This window comes from Sus scrofa, chromosome 13 (genome assembly GCF_000003025.6).
Source record: "Sus scrofa isolate TJ Tabasco breed Duroc chromosome 13, Sscrofa11.1, whole genome shotgun sequence".
Classification (NCBI taxonomy): Eukaryota; Metazoa; Chordata; class Mammalia; order Artiodactyla; family Suidae; genus Sus; species Sus scrofa.
The window spans coordinates 918,162-939,355 of record NC_010455.5 but is presented as its reverse complement, the minus strand read 5'-3'; the positions used below and the strand labels follow the sequence as shown (position 1 = coordinate 939,355).

The 21,194-nt window shown below is 41.4% G+C and overlaps 1 protein-coding gene across 3 annotated transcripts in view; it reads right to left on the bottom strand.

Moving 5' to 3' along the window:
* Window positions 1–21,194, bottom strand: part of CPNE4 (copine 4) — a 595,975-nt gene that overhangs the window by 24,420 nt on the left and 550,361 nt on the right. For all 3 annotated transcript variants that reach the window (XM_021071322.1, XM_021071320.1, XM_021071321.1), the window contains one exon: window positions 3,450–3,583. In XM_021071322.1, coding sequence (XP_020926981.1) covers window positions 3,450–3,583 — 134 coding nt within the window. The remainder of the gene's footprint in view (window positions 1–3,449; window positions 3,584–21,194) is intronic.

Genomic DNA, 21,194 nt, shown 5'->3' with positions numbered 1-21,194 from the left:
TTCTGGCAGAATTGGAAAGGCAGCACGGTGATGTGGGCCTACCCTTTAACCTCTACCCAGTCTTCTATGTTCAAAGATGTCTGTCAGGAGTTCCCTTTGTGGCTCAGCAGTTAACGAATCTGACTAGGATCCACGAGGATGTGGGTTCGATCCCTGGCCTCACTCAGTGGGTTAAGGATCCAGTGTTGTTGGGAGCTGTGGTGTAGTTTGCAGACATGGCTTGGATCCCACATTGCTGTGGCTGTGGTGTAGGCCGGCAGCTGCAGCTCTGACTGGACCCCTAGCTTGGGAACCTCAGTACGTTGTAGGTGTGGCCCTAAAAATCAAAAAAGAAAGAAAATGTCTGTTAGGGCTGAGGTTTCTGTTCTAACCTTGCCTCCTAGCAGTACCTGGCACACCACAGAGGAGCTCCCTGCCTCAGCTGGTAGAATCTGGGATGGCCTGTCTTCTTCTGGGATGGCCAAATCTACCCAAGAGCAGTCTGGACTTCCACGCAACGGACCGTATCTACATTCACTTGGTAGCAGCCAGACCAGCCTTTCTATGAAAGGATGTGGCAGGTGGTTAGAGACTCAGGTATCTGCTGAGCCCCAGGAAAGGGCTGCCACCTTGGCCTTGAGCAACCTGAGGGGACCAGGCTATTCGTAGGAGCTGGAGAAGGGCTAGAGCCATTGAGATGAGCTCATGCATGAGTGTGTGCTCTTGGGGAGCTGGAGGAGAGAGATGATAGGGGTCTATCATTTGGGGGTGCAGAAAGAGCCGGCTGGTGGGGTTGCTCTCTGGGCTCAGGACAAGCTGTTTAGGGGGAGACCCACCAATCAAGGCTAGCCTGAGAACTCAGTTCTTCACACAGCTCTCAAGCTGCTCAGCTTCACGGATCAGCTTGTCATGACCTTTGAGCAGTGACTGTACAAGGCAGGACGAAAACCCTTGGCTGTCAGAGCTGGAAGGAATTTCCAAGGCTCATGGGGATTAAAAACCTCCATGTCGCTGCAGGGACGGGAACGGTGCCTTCTGTCAGTTATTCAAGTGTTTCTTTTTGAGCATCAACCTCACTGACTTTGATGCAAGAATAAATTAATTCCAAAGCCTGACTTGAAATGTCCTGACTGCCTGTCTATTGTCTTTCTACCCACACAGAGGAGAAGCTGTGGAAACTTGTCAGTTTTCAAGACATGATTAGTGTGCCCATTTCAATGCTGAGCTGCCTTCTTTGTAAAAAAAAAAAAAAAAAAAAAAAGCCCTGCTGAGCTGAAGAAACCTGATTTTCTTAGCCAGTTGGGGCTGGTAACTTTGATACTATTCTTTCAAAATTTTTTAAAGAATCATTTGCAAGGATTCTTCACGTAACCCCTGAAGTGTCATCTCTTACCTTTATATGGAATCTGTATTTTTGATGGAATACAAAATGCTCCCCAGGCTTTGTCTGGCTCAAATTACAAAGGGACAACAGTTCTAAAAGATGAACAGGTTCCTCCCACTATCGTTGCTGCATCTTGCAAGCCAGATAATCAGGGAATAGTTCTGTTGCTTGCTCAGACCATCCAGGAAAACTGCTGCAGAGCCGCAGAAAGGGCTCCAAGCATCCGCATCTTAATTCCCGGCCAAGCCATCAATCTTCTCTTTGGAATTCATTATTGAGCTGTCCTCTGCCCTGCTTAGTCAGAGTCAACTTTATAATTAAGCATCTGCTGTGTTGTATTCAGTACTTCTACTTATTTTATTTTATGAGCATTGCAAGACTTAAAAGTTATTAAGAAACCTGAAGATGTTCCTTTTCCTCCTTCTTCTCTTATATGGACACATTATGACACTAGGTCATGTGTGCATATGTGTGTGTGCGTATGTGTATGCGTGCATGGGTGCGTGTGATAGAGAAAAGGGAGATAATTACTGTGCTGGTGTCTTGGGGACATTTGGAGGGGTTGCTGACAGTGGGGATGCAAATCTGTCAATCTTTTGCCTCCTTGGTAGAAATCTTGTGATGTGAGCCTCTCTAACAATCCTCCCTGAAATGGGCCCTGAAAAAATCAGAGCTGGGATTCAAGTTGTCTTCACAGACAATATTGCAGAGTTAAGTACAAACATCACTTCAGCAAGGTTATTTAAAATGCCACTGTTGCCCTTCATTCTAATTGTCTAAGAGGGAAGTGTCAGCATGGGCCTAGTGTTTAGAGCTGTCTAATTTGACTGGACCTGTTCACTCATCCCAAGCTGGCTTCACACCTGAGTTACTAGTGATGACTAAGCTGAATCCAGAGATGTGCCTGCAGGTAGGACACTGAAGGAAACTTTCCTATGGCTTACCCTGTTCATTTCTCTGCACCTTCTAGGTTGTGTCACTCCCTATGGTGCCTAGGTATCAGGTTTTCATCAATTATGAAATTAGAAAGAATAAAAATCAGGCTATCCCATGAAATCACTCTGAAACTAGAAGACAGAGTCCCTTTTTTTCCCTGGTTTACCAGGTCAATTAGCTGTAGCTCATTACTAACTAGTTCTCTTTTACCATCATGACAGGTAGTCAACCGAGATTTACCTATATTTATATTTACACAGGTTCTACCTCAAAGGGTGTCCTTGATCAAAGATGTGAAAACCTTCACCTTGGTGTGGAAATACTGGAAAGGCAGAATACATTCAGTTGAATGCAATTTATGTAAATCATTTCTTACAGGGAATTCTCTTGGTGAGAAAGGTCAATATTTACCATCAAGCAAAATTACTATTCAGATCTCAAACTGTATTTTCCATATAATCCCACAAGCACACACTGGTGTGGGCACACATACATGTGCAAACAGGCAGACACACACCATCTGCTAAAGCTACCAATAGCTTTTGAGGTCAGCGAAAACCCCATAGTTACAAACTTATGCTGTGGGATGAGGTGGATCTGGGGTTAAATCCTGCCTCTGGCTGTGGGACAGGTCACAAATCACATCACTTCCCTGCATAGTTTCCTCTTCTGTTAACACCCAGGACAGAAGGGTGAATGTGAGGATCAGAGAGAATAGTGCCCAATAAGCCAGTGCTTTGCAGACTCCAAAGTGCACACAGATCATCTGGGAATCTCACTATAATGCAAATTCTGATTCAGATTCTCAAGTGGAGCTTGACGGTCTAAGTTCCTAGGTGACACTGTGTTGCTGGCCCATGGACCAAACTTTGTGTAGCAAGGCACATACTGACACTTTGCGAAAGGGAAACCAACATTGCTATCCAGGTGTCCTCCCAGCCAAGTGAGAGAAGAAAGCTGAGAAAGGATTTTTTTGGTGCCCAATGTGAACTTGGCATGAACTCAGTTGCTCTAGGTGTGGAGAGGATGACATGTTTGGGGCAAGATTTTATTCTCTCTCCTCATGAGCCTCAGCATCACTTAATTTCCATTCTTCTGCCCAGGGTCAGCCAGGGAATGTGGGAACCCACAGGGATGGGAAGGCTCCTACCTGTCATAGTCTTGGCAAATCTCCCCCACGGCCACCAAGGCCTTCAGGTACTCGTTGGGCTGATAGGGGTGGATGTAGTGCAGGGAACAGCTGTTCCTGGGGTCCCCATTTGAAGCGGTGAAATCTATAGCTACCTGGAAGAGAAGAGAGGAAAATGGGTCTTGTAGGAATAGCTATCAGCCATGAGAAGACACAGCCTGAGAAGGGAAAAGCTGCTTCTTACACATCCCACTGATAAGCAGAGTGAGAGAAGAAATTCGTTAGCTTTAAAAACCAGTTATTAATTTGGTTGAGGACATTTCTGTAGTTTTCAGGCTCCCCCTCCCGTTGTCCTCTCTTCTCCCTATCTGAAATGGAACTTGCAATCGACGTCCAGGACAGAAAGCCCAGCTCCTGGTCTACAACATCACCAGGCAGCAAGGGCAAGGATGGAATATTGCAATTCACTAAGAAGAGTCTTCTGTGCTTTCTGGGCAGAAGATTCCATCTCTGAGGCCTAGGTAAACTCTCTCAAAACTAAATTCTGTGTTAAGGATGTATTCTGTATAACAAAGCCATTGTTGTTTTCATGAGCGGCCAGTTACCGAGAGATGTGTTAAAGTTGGTATAGTAAAAAAATCTGTCAGAGGCAGCTCTGAGCAAAGCTTTTGGTTCCCATTCAACTAGGAACTCCTGCCTATGACAGAGAAGATGCTTGAGTGCTACAGCAATGTCTGTGCCAAGTAGAGAAGGGAAACCTCTGTCCTGCCACCTAGTAGTCATTTTCCTCGAACTTCTTAAGTTTTCTCTGATCCCCCAATATCATCATCATCTAAAGAAAATTTGACTCACTCCGTACGTCTTAACAACAACCACAACAACAAAATGCTTAAGCCGGCAGGGTGCTAAAATGGGAAGGTGCATTTCTTCTGATTTCTAACCTCACTGCCATGTTATTTGCACACTATTTAGCAAGATTCCATTATAACAAATAACTGGAGTTTCCCATTGGATTTAAAGTGGGATGTTCATTCTGGAAGGACAGAGGAAAGATGCTAAGTGTTCTGTTTCTGCTTCTGCAGGGCCAGCCTCTAAGAGCAACAATTACTAAAAAAAAAAAAAAAAAAAAAAAAAAAAAAAAAAAAAGCCACCAAGTCTTATATTGTAATAGCAACAATTACTAAAAAAAAGCCACCATGTCTTATACTGTAATTAGAGTAACTACAAGAGAAAAAGCAATAGGCTAATGGTAATTCGCTTACAACCTCTCTTTTTGGTTCATAAAGTTATTCTTTCATCACTGAATTTTACCCCTTTTCTTCATCACCCCTCCACAGGACTTTGTTGAAAATAAATTTAAGCAGGAGTCAAATTCTATTTTCAGAATCCCTAGAGGTTTTCAACAAGGTAGTACAAACTGATAAAATGCTAGTACTAAGTGTTTCAAAAGGAAAGGTCATGTGAAGAAAACTGCACAGTGTTTCAAACTCATAGATGCCCTGACTGTGGACATAAGAGAAAGAAGGCAGGGGTCACCTCTGTTAAAACCCTACTATGTGTCAGACACCTGGGCTGTTTGACAGGCATTGTGTCATATCGTTTTCATAAAAACTCTCTGAGGTAGAGACCATTATTCCTTTATATTGATGAAAAGCCTGATGCCCAAAGGTGATTAAGATGACAAGGTCATGGGGGATGGAGCTGGGTTTAAACCCAAGTTTATATGGTTCCAAAGACTCTTCTCCATCATAACATTACACACCCAAGAGAATGAGTAAGTCTGTGACCAGCATGTTCAGATGTCTTGTGGGTATGTTTTCTTTCTATAAAGAATGAACGAGGCAATTTGGCCTGGAGGCAGGGAGACTAACCAGGAGGCAACTACAATAATGCAGAAGAAAAGAAATTCCTTGAATCAACAGCTCTTTATGACCAGAGCAGCTGTAAAAGGTAGGAGAAGGGCAACTGAAATGTGTGTGTGTGTGTAAAACAGTGGAGGAACATGTAACTGAGGATGACTGGGACTGACCTAAAAGGACCACTGAATGAAGTATTTTCTGAGATAATTTCATCTTAAAGGTGAAAGCCGGAGATGGGATTAAGATGGCAGAATAGAAGGACTGGAGCTCAACTTCTCTCCTAAAAACAACAAAATTCACAACTAAAGGCTGAGTATTCTTCACCCAAATGGACCGGAAACCTTAAAAAAGATATCCTACTCCAGAAGAAAAAGGGGAGGACACATCAAGAGGTAGGAGGGGTGATTTCATGATATAAACAACCCCATACCTCCTGGATGGGAAGCCCACAGACTGGAAAGTAACTGGTTCACAGAGACTCACCTACAGGAGTGAGAGTTCTGAGCCCCACATCAAACCCTCACATGCGGGGATCTGGAACTGGGAGGAAGAGCCCCTGGAGCATCTGACATTGAAGGCCAGTGGATCTTGTGTGCAGGAGCTCCACGGGACTGGGGGAAATGGAGACCCCATTCTTAAAAGGTGCATACAGACTTTCATGTGCACTGGGTCCCAGGGCAAAGAAAGACTCCATAGGAATCTGGGTCAAACCTGACTGCAGTTCTTGGAGGACATCCTGGGAAAACAGGGATGAATGTGACTTGTTGTGAGGGAGGGACATTGAAGGCAAAGCTCTCAGGAATATTCAGCAGTGTGCCTTTCTCTGGAGGTGGCCATTTGGGGAAAATCTGCCCCACCCATCAGTCAGCACTGAGAAGCCCCAGGGCAAACAACAATCCAGGTGGGATCACATCCCTGCCCCTCAGTAAACAGGCTACCTAAAGACTCCTCAGGCACACAGTTGCCTCTAATCTCATCCAGAGACTAAGCCCCACCCACCAGAGGGATTAGAATCAGCTCCACCTACCAGTGGGCAGGCACCAGCCCCTCCCATCAGGTAGCCTACAGCAAGCCCCCATACAGACTTCAGCCACAAGGGGGGCTGACACCAGAAGTAAGAGAGGCTACAACCCTTTTATCTGTAAAAAGGTCACCACACCAAAAACCTATAAAAATGAAAAGACAGAGAACTATAACTCAAATGAGGGAGAAAGGAAAAAAATCCCAGAAAATCAGCTAAGTGATCAGGAGATTCTCAGCCTCCAGGAAAAAAAAACTTTAGATTGTTGATGATAAAGATGATGCAAGACATTGGAAATAAACTGGAGGCAAAGATGGATAACTTACAGGAAACACTGACCAAAGAGATACAAGATATAAAACTTAAACAAGAAGAGATGCAAAATATAATAACTGAAATAAAAAACTCACTAGAAGCAGCTAACAGCAGAATATAGGAGGCAGAAGAACAAATGAGCGAGGTGGAGGACAGATTAGTGGAAATTACGGATGCGGAGCAGAAAAGAGAAAAAAGATTGAAAACAAATGAAGAGAGTCTCAGAGAACTCTGGGACAATGTGAAACACACCAACATCTGTGTTATAGGGGTGCCAGAAGGAGAAGAGATAGAGAAGGGGACAGAAAAAATATTCCAAGAGATAATAGCCAAAAACTTGGCTATTATGGGAAAGGAACCATTCACTCAAATCCAGGAAGAACAACAAGTACCATATAAAATAAACCCAAGGAGGAACACCCTGAGACACATATTAATCAAACTGATCAAAATTAAAGACAGAGAAAATCTTGAAACAGCTAGGGAAAAGAAACAAGTAACATACAAGGGAACCCCAATAAGGTTACTGTCAGATTTTTCAGCAGAAACTCTGCAGTCCAGAAGGGAGTGGCATGATATACTTAACGTGATGAAAGGAAAAAACCTCCAACCAAGATTACTCTACCCAGCAAGGCTCTCATTCCGATTTGAAGGAGAAATCAAAACCTTCACAGATAAGTAAAAGTTGAGAGAATTCAGCAACACTAAACCAGCCTTACAACAAATACTAAAGGAACTTCTCTGTGGGGAGCCGAGGAGATGCAGGGGGCCAAGGAAGGGAACTAGCCTGACGGAACAGTTCCAAAGGCAGGGTTCCTAACCGAGGAAAAAAAGCCTACCCAGTGGCACAGTTCCAAGGACAGGTTTAGAAATAGGGAAAAGGGCTTACCTGGTGGCATAGTTCCGAGGGCAGTTCTAAAAATAATGAGGGTCACCTGCTAACCCGATAACAATGGCAACAATAACAAAATGAAGGCTTTGCACAATAGTGCAAGAATAAAATCGCTCTTTGGAAAAATCAGTCTTTCTTGCTATTTACTTATTATTCAATCTTTCCTGTTATTTGTTTGTTATACTTTGTTATTTTCCTATATTGTTTTGTGACTCAATAAAATTGGAACAACAAAAAATTGGAACAGTAATAAAATAATAAGAGCTTCACTTTGGTTGAATTCCCCCTATTGAGATCCAATGTAGGTAAAAACAAAGTATTCATTAGTTTGTTACAAGTAAGAATAGGTTTTAGAGTTAGGTAATTGTGTTATGTACAATAGCTTAAGAATAGGTTAGACATACATGAAAAAACATAATAATAATCTTGCTTTTAATGAATTTTGTAAAACACTTTTAAGTTTTAGGAAATTAAGTTGCTTTGATATAAAAAATATTTTCTCATACTGTCCCGACCATAACGCTTTGAAGTTAGTACCCCAAACTTTAATCTAAAAAATGAATTTTTGTAAATGTCAAATTCTTGTGCTTGTGACCTTTCTAGTTGTTAAAGATTAGCTTAAAACAATAACAGGTGGTGCTTGCTAAAAGTAACCACAAAATGTTTTGTACTGAATCGCCTTATTTTCACATAATGTTTTTTCCACATGATGTTTTGTACCCATTATAGTTTTACATGATGTATTGTATCTGTTGGTTTTAATTAAAATCCTTAGAATAAAATGTATATCTACTGTACCATGTAATCTAAAAGTTTAACCTTTAAAAATATGACCTAAGCACTGTAATGTCAGTTACAATTAAGCTTCTATATAAACTGCTACTTATGCTAATAGCATTTGAGCAGTCCAGTGCCCTGAAAGAAGGGACAAAGAGGCTGTCTCCGTGTGCATTGCTGACACTGTCCATAGGGACACCCTGGCTGCTGGAGCTGGACTCTGGCACTTCTCTAGCCAGAAAAGAAAAGACAGCAACAGGAAACAAAAATACTGCAAACGACAAGGCTCACAGGTAAAGGTATATATACAGTAAAGATATGAAATCATCCATGCACAATTGTACTACCAAAATCAGAAATCATAAGAGGTGGGTACAAATGCAGGACACTGGAGATGAACTTGCAATTATGAGAACAACTTAAAACAATCTCATATACATACAGACTCTTATATCAAAACTTCAGAATACCTGCAGAACAAAAATCTACAATTTATACACAAACAAAGAAAAATCAACTCAAATACAACACTAAAGACAGTCTTCAAACCAGAAGAAGAGAGAACAAGAGAAGAAGGAAAGAAAAAAGAGCAACCAAAACAAATCAAAAGCAATTAATAAAATGGCAATAAGAACATACATATCAATAATTACTTTAAATGTTAATGGACTAAACACCCCAACCAAAAGACATAGACTGGCTGAATGGATATGAAAACAAGACCCATATATATGCTTTCTTCAAGAGACCCACTTCATATCTAGGGACACATACAAATCGAAAATGAGAGGATGGAAGAAAATATTTCATGCAAATGGGGATCAAAAGAAAGCTGATTAGCAATATGCATAACAGACAAAATAGACTTTAAAATGAAGAATATTTTAAGGGACAAAGAAGGTCATTACATAATGATCAAAGGATCAATCCAAGAAGAAGATATAACAATTTTGAATATCTACGCACCCATCATAGGTTCACCACAATATATAAGGCAACTGATAACAACTGTAAAAGGACAAATCACAATAACTCAATCATAGTAGGGGACTTTGACACAGCAATGGAGAGATCATCCAGACAGAAAATCAATAAGGAAACACAGGCCCTGAATGAAGAATTAGACTAGATGGACTTCATAGATATTTATAGGACATTCCATCCCAAAGCAACAGAATACACATTCTTCTCAAGTGCACATGGAACATTATCTAAGATTGATCACATCCTGGGCTACAAAGCCAACCTTGGTAACTTTAAGAAAATTGAAATCATATCAAGTATCTTTTCCGACCACAACGCTATATGCTATACGACTGGAATCAACAACAAGAAAAAACCTGCAAAAAACACAAACACATGGAGACTAAACAACATGCTACTAAACAACCAATAGATCACTGAAGAAATCAAAGAGGAAATCTAAAAATACCTAGAAGCAAATGACAACACAGATACAACACTCCAAAACCTATGGGATGCAGCTAAAGCCATTAAAAGAGGAAAGTTTATAGCAATACAAGCCCACCTCAGGAAACAAGAAGAAGCTCAAATAAACAAGCTAACTTGACATCTAAAGCAGCTCAAAAGAGAAGAACAGACAAGACCTAAAGTTAGTAGAAGGAAAGAAATCATAAAGATCAGAGCAGACATCAATGAAATAGAAATGAAAACCATAGAAAAGATTAATGAAACAAAAAGCTGGCTCTTTGAAAAGATCAATAAAATTGATAAACCCTTAGCCAGACTTCTCAACAAAAAAAGAGAGAAGAGTCAAATCAATAAAATTAGAAATGAAAAAGGAGAAGTAACAACAGAAATCACAGAAATACAGAGGATCATAAGAGACTACTATATGCAACTATATGCCAATAAAACAGAAAACCTAGAAGAAATGGACAAATTCTTAGAAAGGTACAATCTTTCAAGACTAAACCAAGATGAAATAGAAAAGATGCACATACCAATTACAAGAACTGAAATTGAAACTGTGATTAAAAAACTTTCAACAAACAAAAGTCCAGGACCAGATAGCTTCACAGGGGAGTTCTATCAAACATTTAGAGAATAGCTCACACCTCTCCTTCTGAAACTATTTCAAAAAAATTTCAGAGGAAGGGATACTCCCAAACTCATTCTATGAGGCCACCATCACCCTGATGCCAAAATCAGACAAAGATACCACAAAAAAAGAAAACCACAGGCCAATTGCACTGATGAACATCGATGCAAAAATCCTCAACAAAATACTAGCAAACCACATCCAGCAATACATTAAAAGGATTGTACATCATGATCAATTGGGATTTATCCCAGGGATGCAAGGGTTCTTCAATATTCCTAAATCCATCAGTGTGATACACCACATTAACAAACTGAAAAATAAAAATCATACGGTCCCCTCAATAGACACAGAAAAAGCCTTTGACAAAATCCAACACCCATTTCTGATAAAAACCCTTCAGAAAGGCAGCATAGAGGGAACCTACCTCAACACAATAAAGGCCGTATTTGAAAACCCAGAGCAAACATAATTCTCAATGGTGAAAAGCTGAAAGAATTCCCACTGAGATCAGGAACAAGACAAGGATGTCTGCTCTCACCACTACTCTTCAACATAGTTTTGGATGTCCTAGCCACGGCAATCAGAGAAATGAAAGAAATAAAAGGAATCTGAATTGGAAAGGAAGAAGTAAAACTATCACTATTTGCAGATGACATAATACTATACCTAGAGAACCCTAAAGACTCTACCAGAAAACTGTTAGAGCTCATCCATGATTTGGCAAAGTCGCAGGATGCAAAATTAATACACAGAAATCGATAGCATTTCTTTTTTTTTTTTTTTTTTTTGTCTTTTGTCTTTTGTCTTTTTGCTGCTGCTGCTGTTGTTGCTATTTCTTGGGCTGCTCCCGCGGCATATGGAGGTTCCCAGGCTAGGGGTTGAATCAGAGCTGTAGCCACAGGCCTACGCCAAAGCCACAGCAACACGGGATCCGAGCCGCGTCTGCAACCTACACCACAGCTCACGGCAACGCCGGACCGTTAACACACTGAGCAAGGGCAGGGACCGAACCCGCAACCTCATGGTTCCTAGTCGGATTCGTTAACCACTGCGCCATGACGGGAACTCCGGATGACATTTCTATACACTAACAATGAAAGAGCAGAAAGAGAAATTAGGGAAGCAATCCCATTTACCATAACATCCAAAAGAATAAAATACCTAGGAGTAAACCTACCTAAAGAGACAAAAGACCTGTACTCTGAAAACTATAAGGCACCGATGAAAGAAATCAAAGGTGACACATTATCAAAATGACTATACTACCCAAGGCAACATACAGATTCAATGCGATCCCTATCAAATTACCAAGGACATTTTTCACTGAACTTGAACAAAATATTTTAAAGTTTGTTTGGAAGCACAAAAGACCCAGAATAGCCAAAGACATCCTGAAAAAGAAAAATGGAGCTGGAGGAATCAGGTTCCCTGCCTTCAGACTATACTACAAGGCAACAATCCTGAAAACCATACGGTACTGGCACAAAGATAGAAATATAGATTAGTGGAATAGGATCCTTATAAAGCCCAAAATTAAATCCACACACCTACAGCCAACCCATCTATGACAAAGGAGGCAAGAATATATAATGGAGAAAGGACAGCTCTTTCAATAAGTGGTCCTGGGAAAACTGGACAGCCACATGGAAAAGAATGAAATTAGAACACTCCCTAATACCATACCAAAAAGAAACTCAAAATGGATTAAAGGCCTAGACACAAGACCAGACACTATAAACCTCTTAGAGGACAACATAGGCCAAACACTCTCTGGCATAAACAACAGCAACAACTTCTCAGATCCACCTCTTAGAGTATTGAAAATAAAAACCAAAATAAACAAATGGGATCTAATTAAACTTAAAAGTTTCTGCACAGCAAAGGAAGCCATAAACAAAATGAAGAAACCCACAGAATGGGAGAAAATCTTTGCAAGTGAACCAACTGACAAGGGATTAATTTCCAAAATTTATAAACACTTTCTGTAGCTCCATACCAATAAAAAAACAACCCCATCAAAAAATGGGCAGAAGAGCTAAACAGATAATTCCTCAAAGAAGACATACAGAAGGCCAAAAAACACAAGAAAAGATGTTCAACATCACTCATTATTAGAGAAATGCAAATCAAAACCACTCTGAGGTACCACCTTACACCAGCCAGAATGGCCATCATCAAAAAGTCTATAAACAATAAGTGCTGGAGAGGGTGTGGAGAAAAAGGAACCCTAGTACACTGTTGGTGGGATTGTAAGTTGGTGCAACCACTGTGAAAAACAGTATGGAGATTCCTCAGAAAACTAAAAAATAGAACTCCCATTTGATCCAGCAATCCCAGTCCTGGGCATCTATCCAGAGAAAACCAGGACTCGCAAAGACACATGTACTCCGATGTTCTTTGCAGCATGATTTTCAATAGCCAAGACATGGAAACAACCTATATGTCCATCAACAGAGGAGTGGATCAAGAAGAAGAATATTCCATATACACAATGGAATATTACTCGGCCATTAAAAGGAACAAAATACCAGCATTTTTAACAACATGGATGGACCTAGAAATTATCATGCTAAGTTAAGTCAGCCATACAATGAGACACCAACATCAAATGCTTTCATTGACATGTGGAATCTGAAAAAAGGACAGACCGAATTTCTTTGCAGAACAGATGCTGACTCACAGACTCTGAAAAACTTATGGTTTCCAAAGGAGACAGTTTGGGGGGTGGGGGGATGTGCTTGGGCTGTGGGATGGAAATCCTGTGGAACTGGATTGTTATGATTATTATACAACTACAGATGTGATAAATTCATTTGAGTAATAAAAAAACAGGTGAAAGCCAAGCCACTGGAAAAGAGAGAGAAAGACAACAGGTGTAATGCCTTTATGAACTGTGTGAAAAGCTAATTGAGGGGGTGCCTACATACATATTCTGTGAATGAGAAGAAGGTGTACAGTACTCCAGGACCCATCCATGGACCCCCAACCAGAGAGAGGTCCGGATGCATGCTGACAATCTCCAGAAAACTCCTCCAAGGAGAACCTTTGAGAGATACCACAGAGACAGTGTTTGGAGAAACTAAACATCTGGGACCTCCTGGATTAACTAAGCTCCAATATGCACCCATAACTCTCTGCCTTTTTGTCCTGAAGAGACACGCTTAAAAGATCATGGCACCTCACATGTGTGTACATAGTATTGAAAAGGTAAAAATATAATGTGAGAAAAAGAACATAAACAAACAAAAAGAAAGTGCTTTTATTTATTTATTTGTTATTTCCCCAATACAATTTTTTTTCTACTGTACAGAATGGTGACCCAGTTACACATACATGTAAACATTCTTTTTTCTCACATTATCATGCTCCTTCATAAGTGATTAGACATAGTTCCCAGTGCTACAGAGCAGGATCTCATTGTTAATCCATTCCAAAAGCAATAGTTGGCATCTATGAACCCCAAGCCCCCCAGTCTACCCCACTTCTTCCCCCTCCCCCTTGGCAACCAAAAGTCTATTCTCCAAGTCCATGATTTTCTTTTCTGTGGAAAGGTTCATTTGTGCCATATATTAGATTCCAGATATATGTGGTATTATATGGTATTTGACTTTCTGACTTACGTCACTCAGGACGAGAGTCTCTAGTTCCATCCATGTTGCAGCAAATGGTATTATTTTGTTCTTTTTTCATGGCTGAATAGTATTCCTTTGTGTATATATACCACATCTTCCTAATCCAATCGTCTGTCGATGGACATTTGGGTTGTTTCCATGTCTTGGCTATTGTGAATAGAGCTGCAATGAACATGTGGGTGCATGTGTCTTTTTTAAGGAAAGTTTTGTTCAGATATATGCCCAAGAGTGGGATTGCTGGGTCATATGGTAGTTCTATGTATAGATTTCTAAGGTATCTCCATACTGATCTCCATAGTGGTTGTACCAGCTTACATTCCCACCAACAGTGCAGGTGGGATCCCTTTTCTCTACAGCCCCTCCTGTATTTGTTATTTGTGGACTTATTAATGACATTCTGACAGGTGTGAGGTGGTATCTCGTGATAATTTTGATTTGCATTTCTCTAATAATCAGGGATGTTGAGCATTGTTTCATGTGCTTGTTGGCCATCTGTATATCTTCCTTGGAAAAATGTCTATTCAGGTCTTTTGCCCATTTTTCCATTGGGTTGTTGACTTTTTTGCTGTTGAAGTATATCAGTTGTTTTTATATTCTAGAGATTAACCCTTGTCCGTTGCATCATTTGAAACTATTTTATCCCATTCTGTAAGTCGTCTTTTTGTTTTCTTTTTGGTTCCCTTTGCTGTGTAAATCTTGTCAGTTTGATTAGGTCCCATTGGTTTATTTTTGCTCTTATTGCTGTTGCTTTGGGAGACTGACCTGAGAAAACCTTTGTAAGGTTGATGTCAGAGAATGTTTTGCCTATGTTCTCTTCCAGGAGTCTGATGGTGTCTTGTCTTGTTTGGATTGTTTGTTTTAGTTCTGTGAAAAATGTCATTGGTAATGTGATGGGGATTGCATTGAGTCTGTGGATTGCTTTGGGGATACTTAATTATGATGCCCTCATTTTGGAGCATCCACTCTCCCTGTGCTGCCCAGTACTGCAGCTGACAACTTGGTCCACATGCTGATCACCTGCTTTGCTAAGGGTAACCTGTGATAAAAAAATATGCTGGTGTCCTAATTAAAACCAGAGAACAAGTCAGATAATATAAAGAGCAGATGGGAAAATCTCCATAAAGAAAAATGGCAATTCATTGAACATAATGGGACATTTTATCCTCTCCAGGCATGGGATCCTCTGAAGACACAGGCACCAAGGGCAGCATCTGAGCCCAGGTGTATCACCTGGATGAGGACCTGTGGTGTGAGGAAGAGTGGATGTAATATCTGGATGAGCTTGGAATGGATTAGCAATGAGATCTTACTGTGTAGCACTGGGAACTATGTCTAGTCACTTATGATGGAGCATGATAATGTGAGAAAAAAGAATGTATACATGTGTGTGTAACTGGGTCACCATGCTATACAGAAGAAAATTGACAGAACACTGTAAACCAGCTATAATGGAAAAAAATAAAAATCATTATATATAAAAAAGATTTTGGCAACAATTCTTACTGAAAATAAAAATCACAGGGCTGGGATTAGGGTAAGACAGGGGAGGTGATGAGGGCGTAAACTCAGGAAGGTAGTCATCTGAGCCAACCCTGTCCTTGCCTGATCCTGACAGTGATGCCTCCTTACACCGTGCATCCTAGGTACCTCTCTTTCTTCACTCCTGTCCTGGTGCTGCAACATCATTTCATTTCTAGCAACTCTTCATCCTCAGGCTTGGAATGATTCACTTATGCTTAACAAATGAGGGTGGGGCAGAGATGATGATGAGGAGAGCATTTTTTAAAATGATTTTTATTCTTTCCATTATAGTTGGTTTACAGGAGAAGAGCATTGTGACTGAAGATATTAAGAAACAAATAGGATTTGGTGACTGACTGTGAGGTTGGATACTGGAAGATGGTATTAAGCTGCCCATGCCTGGTGTTGCTATAGGAACTTAACACACATGCCTGATGGAAACTGTGCTGTTTTTCTGTAGGCAGGCTTCTGGGTTTCCACTCTTCCCGAGGGGAAGGGCCTTGGGTCTGTGACAACCACAGAGGCTATTCCAGCTCAGGAGATGCTGATATAACTATGGCGAAGGGTATGAACTTAAGAATTATCTGATGGAAAGGAAATATACCAATGATCCTTATTACCTACTGCTTTCTATTGTTCAGAAAAAAAATTTAATCATTTGACTAGGCAGCAAATGGGCAGTCTCAAGTACATGGCAGCTAAAAGATTTTTTTGCTGGCAAGTGACGGATTCTGAAGACTCCTTGATGAAGCTGGAGATAAAATCGCTGTCTTTAGGGGGTGGCCTTCTATCAAGAATTCTCTGAGCTCTTTAAGTTAGCATGAGTGCAAAGAGAACAGAGTGAAAGCTTAGGTTTTAAAAAGCAACAGGAGGCCGTGAAAGATAGGATTAAGTTGAGAAATAAAAAGCAAACAATGAATGGAAAATGCCAGTTTGTGGAGGAGGATCCCGACTCCCGGCATCTTGAATGTGGTGGGCTTGCAGAGCCGCTGTTTTCATCTTCTTTTATGAAGCATTTAGGAAAGCCTGCGGTTCTGGTGTGTATGCCAATCCTCCCAGCAGGCAGCGCCTGAACAGGCCTCCTTCGTCTCCCCTTTTGCCCAAGAGGCCTCGCTCTACATTAGGCAGAGACGTGGAACGGTTTTGCAAAATCTAATAAAGTAAGAAAGCAAAATACTTGCTCCCTTCACACCGCCAAGTCCTCAGTATGGGAGCTGCTTCCAGAAAAGGATGGACACTAGTGATGAGCAGCCTTCCTTGGACATTTTTAGCTTCCTACCTTCTTGTGATAAATGCACCATTTGAACACCTCCTGGATGTTTTCTGAGAAAAGCTGCTGTGAACCCATCTCTGGGTAGCTGCCTGATCCCTCTGCCATCAACCTCGGTGATACCACTTGTTTTTCTTTTTTAGATTTGTATACAATTTGGACCTATACAACAAGCCTTGTAGGTGGAGATAATGTTTAGTCTTGACTATTTCTTAAATAATTTGTCAAATTCTTGTGCTTCTCTGTTTCCTGCATAGCGGGCAAAGAAATAGGACCCTAGGTGAGATGGAAAGATGCCAGAGGTCAGCTGGTTTATTTCCTGGAAAGGCAAAGCTTTCTTCTCTTCAACCCAGGACTCATCCTTATTTCTCAGAGGTCTACCCCAGAGTCCATCAGTGTTTAACCTGGGATATAAAATCAGTATTTAAAACCTAAACTGAGAGACAATGTGGACATAGGGTGTCCTAAAAGATTACATGAGAGAACTTTTAATAGGTAGTCTTTTTTTTTTTTTAAGGCTTGAAGGTTAATCTGGGAGAAGCCACACTGAAACACAGACTACGAAATCAGAGGTAAAGGAAAGCAATACCATCTTTATTTCTAAAAAAATTGCAAATGATAAAAAAGGGTCATTTGAATAAAAAAATGAAAACTCGGGATTCCACTAGCCTGGTAAATTGCATACACACACACACAAACACACACATATAAACAAAATATTTTAAAAATTCATATGTAAAATATAGTTATATATATAATATATATAAACATTTAACATAGTTGTAATCATTGGGCAATTCTGCTTTATATTCTTTTTTCTTCACTCAACATTATGTCATAAACATATCCTCATGTTATTATTAATTATGATAATTGTCACTTAAAATGGACTTAATAGTCCACTGAAATAAGTAACTGCAATTTACACAGCTATTACCTTCAGGTTGCTTACAACCCGTCTCTGTGAAAATTCATTTTACAATGAACACTTTTTTTTTTGCATCTGGAAAGGCAATAACTTTCTTTCTTTTTTGTCTTTTGAGGGATGTACCCACAGCACATGGAAGTTCCCAGGCTAAGGGTCGAATAGGAACTGTACTGCCGGCCTGCACCATAGCCATAGCAACACCAGATCCAAGCCATGTCTACAACACACACCACAGCTCACAGCATTGCTGGATCCTTAACCCACTGAGTGAGGCCAGGGATTGAACCCACGTCCTCATGGATTCTAGTTAGGTTCATTACCGTGAGTCACAACAAGAACACCATGAAAAGGCAAAATCTTTCAAAAAAAACATTTAATTCTTCTACCACTTTCTTTCCAAATACCTTATGGAGACTGTCTCACCTATGCTGTCTATAGTTGTGCATTTTGTATGTGAAATTCTAGCATTTTTTTTCTTTTAGCTGCTGTGCAATGTGCCGAACCCATGAAATCCAATCTCTTTCCCTGAGGGCTCTGCTTCACCTCCACCCAGCTCCTCCAAGACCACAATGTGACCATTGTCCCAGAGTCCTTATGACTCAAGGGTTCACCTGAGAAACCAAGGTTGTCCTCAGAGGTGCCCTTGATCGCTCAAAACTGTGTGTGAATCGGGTGTGTGCACTTGCCAGTGAGAGCATATAGATCTTGTATTTGATTTCAAGTGGCCCATGTGACCAAAAAAGAGGAAGAATCATTGACTGGGGCTCTTTTTAGCATCCTTTCTCTTTTTCCCTCCCCTGGGACTTCTCTGCTAATTTTACAGCATAAAACTCCCCTCTTCTCAAACCCAAGTTGTCACTCTTATTTCTGCCTCTTTCCTTCCTATCGCTGTTGGCCTTCTTGAACGAGAAGTTATAGCCACTGCGTTCACTTCCTCACCATCTGTTACAGTCCAACTCTGGGGTGTCCCATCTCATTCTGCAGAAGTTGCTCCTTGAAGATGATTTGTGCCTACTTATCACACAGCCCAGTCACATGTTTTCATTCTTCTCCGTCTGTCTTCTCTTTAGTATATGGGATTATTGCCCTTGACTTTGTAACATTTCCTTCTGATTGTCTGATTTACGGCCTCCTCCAGGACCTTTTCCTCTGGCATCTCCTCTCATACTGTTTGCCCCTCTTCCCTCTATTGCCAAATGGAGGTCTTCTACAATTTTCTGTCACCATGCCCCTGTCCTTCTGTATTCTTTTCTTTGGTCATCTCATCCAGACCCATATATGCGCAGCTTCCACCTCTCTCCTGAAACCAAGATGGGTATTTATAAATGCCATCTCCACCCAGATACCCGAGAGTCCTTCCACCATGTGCACAGGGAATTCATCCTATTGTCTGACAGCAATTCCTGATTTCCACATTTCTGTGAATGAGACTGCTACACTTTGTGTTCAGGCACAAAAGATTTGAGTCATCCTGGACGCATCATTCTCCCCTGCTTCCCATCTCCCCCTACATCGTAGGTCAAGTCTAATTGACTTGGGTTCATTAGCTATTGATGAGGCTAATTGACCTCAAAAGGGTCCACAATGCCCCTTCCTACTGTTGTCCCTCTAGTTATGCCTTACTACCTGTCACCAGGAAGACTGCAGTGGGATTTAATCTCTTTCAGAGTCCCTTCACCACCACTGCCTTTCACCAAACCTGCCCCAGATTTACTTCCATAAAACATGGCCTAATTGTGCCAGAGTCCTGCCCAAGATTCTGCTGAATGTTCCCTTATCCATCAAATTCAAAGTCCTTCAAGTTCTCAATCCAAACCATTTCCCCAACACTTCTCTAAATATATGCTGTATGTTCACATTAACCCAAGTAAAGTTTCAGTATTTATCATTAGAATAATTGGATGCATAAACATTTAAATTCATAGGGGTGCTTTTGAAAGCAAAACCTGTTATCACATTTATTTATTTATTTATTTTTAGGGCTGCACCCAGGGCATATGGAGGTTCCCAGGCTAGGGGTCTAATCAGAGCTGTAACTGCTGGCCTACGCCACAGCTGCAGAATGTGGGATCCGAGCATGTCTGCAACCTACATCACAGCTCATGGCAATGCTGGATCCTTAACTCACTGAGCAAAGCCAAGGACCGATCTCGCAACTTCATGGTTGCTAGTTGGATTCGTTAACCACTGAGCCACGATGGGAACTCCCCAGTACATATTTATTGATCCAATTTTTTCCTTTTCCCTAAACCTTATCTCTTCTCAAAGATTTAAGCTTCAGTCCATCGTCACTCAACAGAAGTATTTTGATCCCCTTCTATACATCAGCCTGGGACCTGGAGGGAAAGATGTGGAAAGTGCAAAGTCTTTCTCCTCACCTCTGTTTGTAGTGAGTACTGGTCAGAGTCTTGACAGGAAGCAAATGGTCCATTTAAAAGGGATGGTTGAGGAGAATTTAATAAAAGGACAAATCAGAAAGGTTAAAGAAGGCTGACTAGAAAGGGTCGAGGGGGACAGTTAGTAGGACTTGGTGAGAGAAGTCTCTGCAGGGCCAGCACCTGATGGAACCGTCTCTTTCCGTAGAGGAATGTGGTCACTACCAAACAGAAGCCTGGCTGGCAGAGAGCAGGGGAAAAGTGCCCCATCTTCATTCTCCTCCAACTGACCTCTGGCTGCTGCCTACCTATTGGTCAAATCCAACCAAAATCCATGAGCAGGAGAGCCTCCTGGGGCACTGGCGAGGGGCCAAGATGGGCACGGGGGCGGGGGAGGAAACACGCAGAACGGAGTTCCACTGCTGACTCCTGAGGGGCTGTCTCCAGGGAGACAGAGGCTCATCTTGGCTGAAGCTGCTCAGGAGTATAGTGTTATCCTCTGGCTAGGGGGAGATTTTGACTCTGGAGGGTTGAGGGGCAGGATGACTGCAATGGAACTCTTCCTCCTGCCCTCTGCTCTGCCTTGTCTTCAGGCCAGGAAGCTCTCTTCTCATTTCCCATCCCTCTGCCACAGTCCCTTCATTTTGCCAGATGGCTTCAATAAAATGATTGGCAGATAATAAATACTTAGAGGCCAAATTAAATAAGACATGTTAATTGTTATTGATAGTTTGCATTACATGTTATCATTTACATTGGATGGCACCGCTTGAGTAATGAGACATTAACATTGAGAAAGCTGACTTAATTTGAGGGGAAAATGACAAAGAAGTGGCTGGTATGTTTTCTTCAATATAAAGCTCAAAATAGAACACCTAGCACCCTTCTCCTGCATCCCTGGCCTGAGGCCCTCCAGGAAGAAGGGCTTTATTGCAGGCACTGCTGATGGCCTGGCCCCTTCTTCTCAGCACTTCTCTGTAGGTGCTACCCCTCTTCTCAGGCCTTGCTCCAGACTCATGCATGCCAGATCTCCCACAGGCCCATCTGTGGACTCTGGAGGGCTAGAAAGCTGGTGGGTGAGAACTGCTATGGAGTCCCTCTCAGTTGAGCA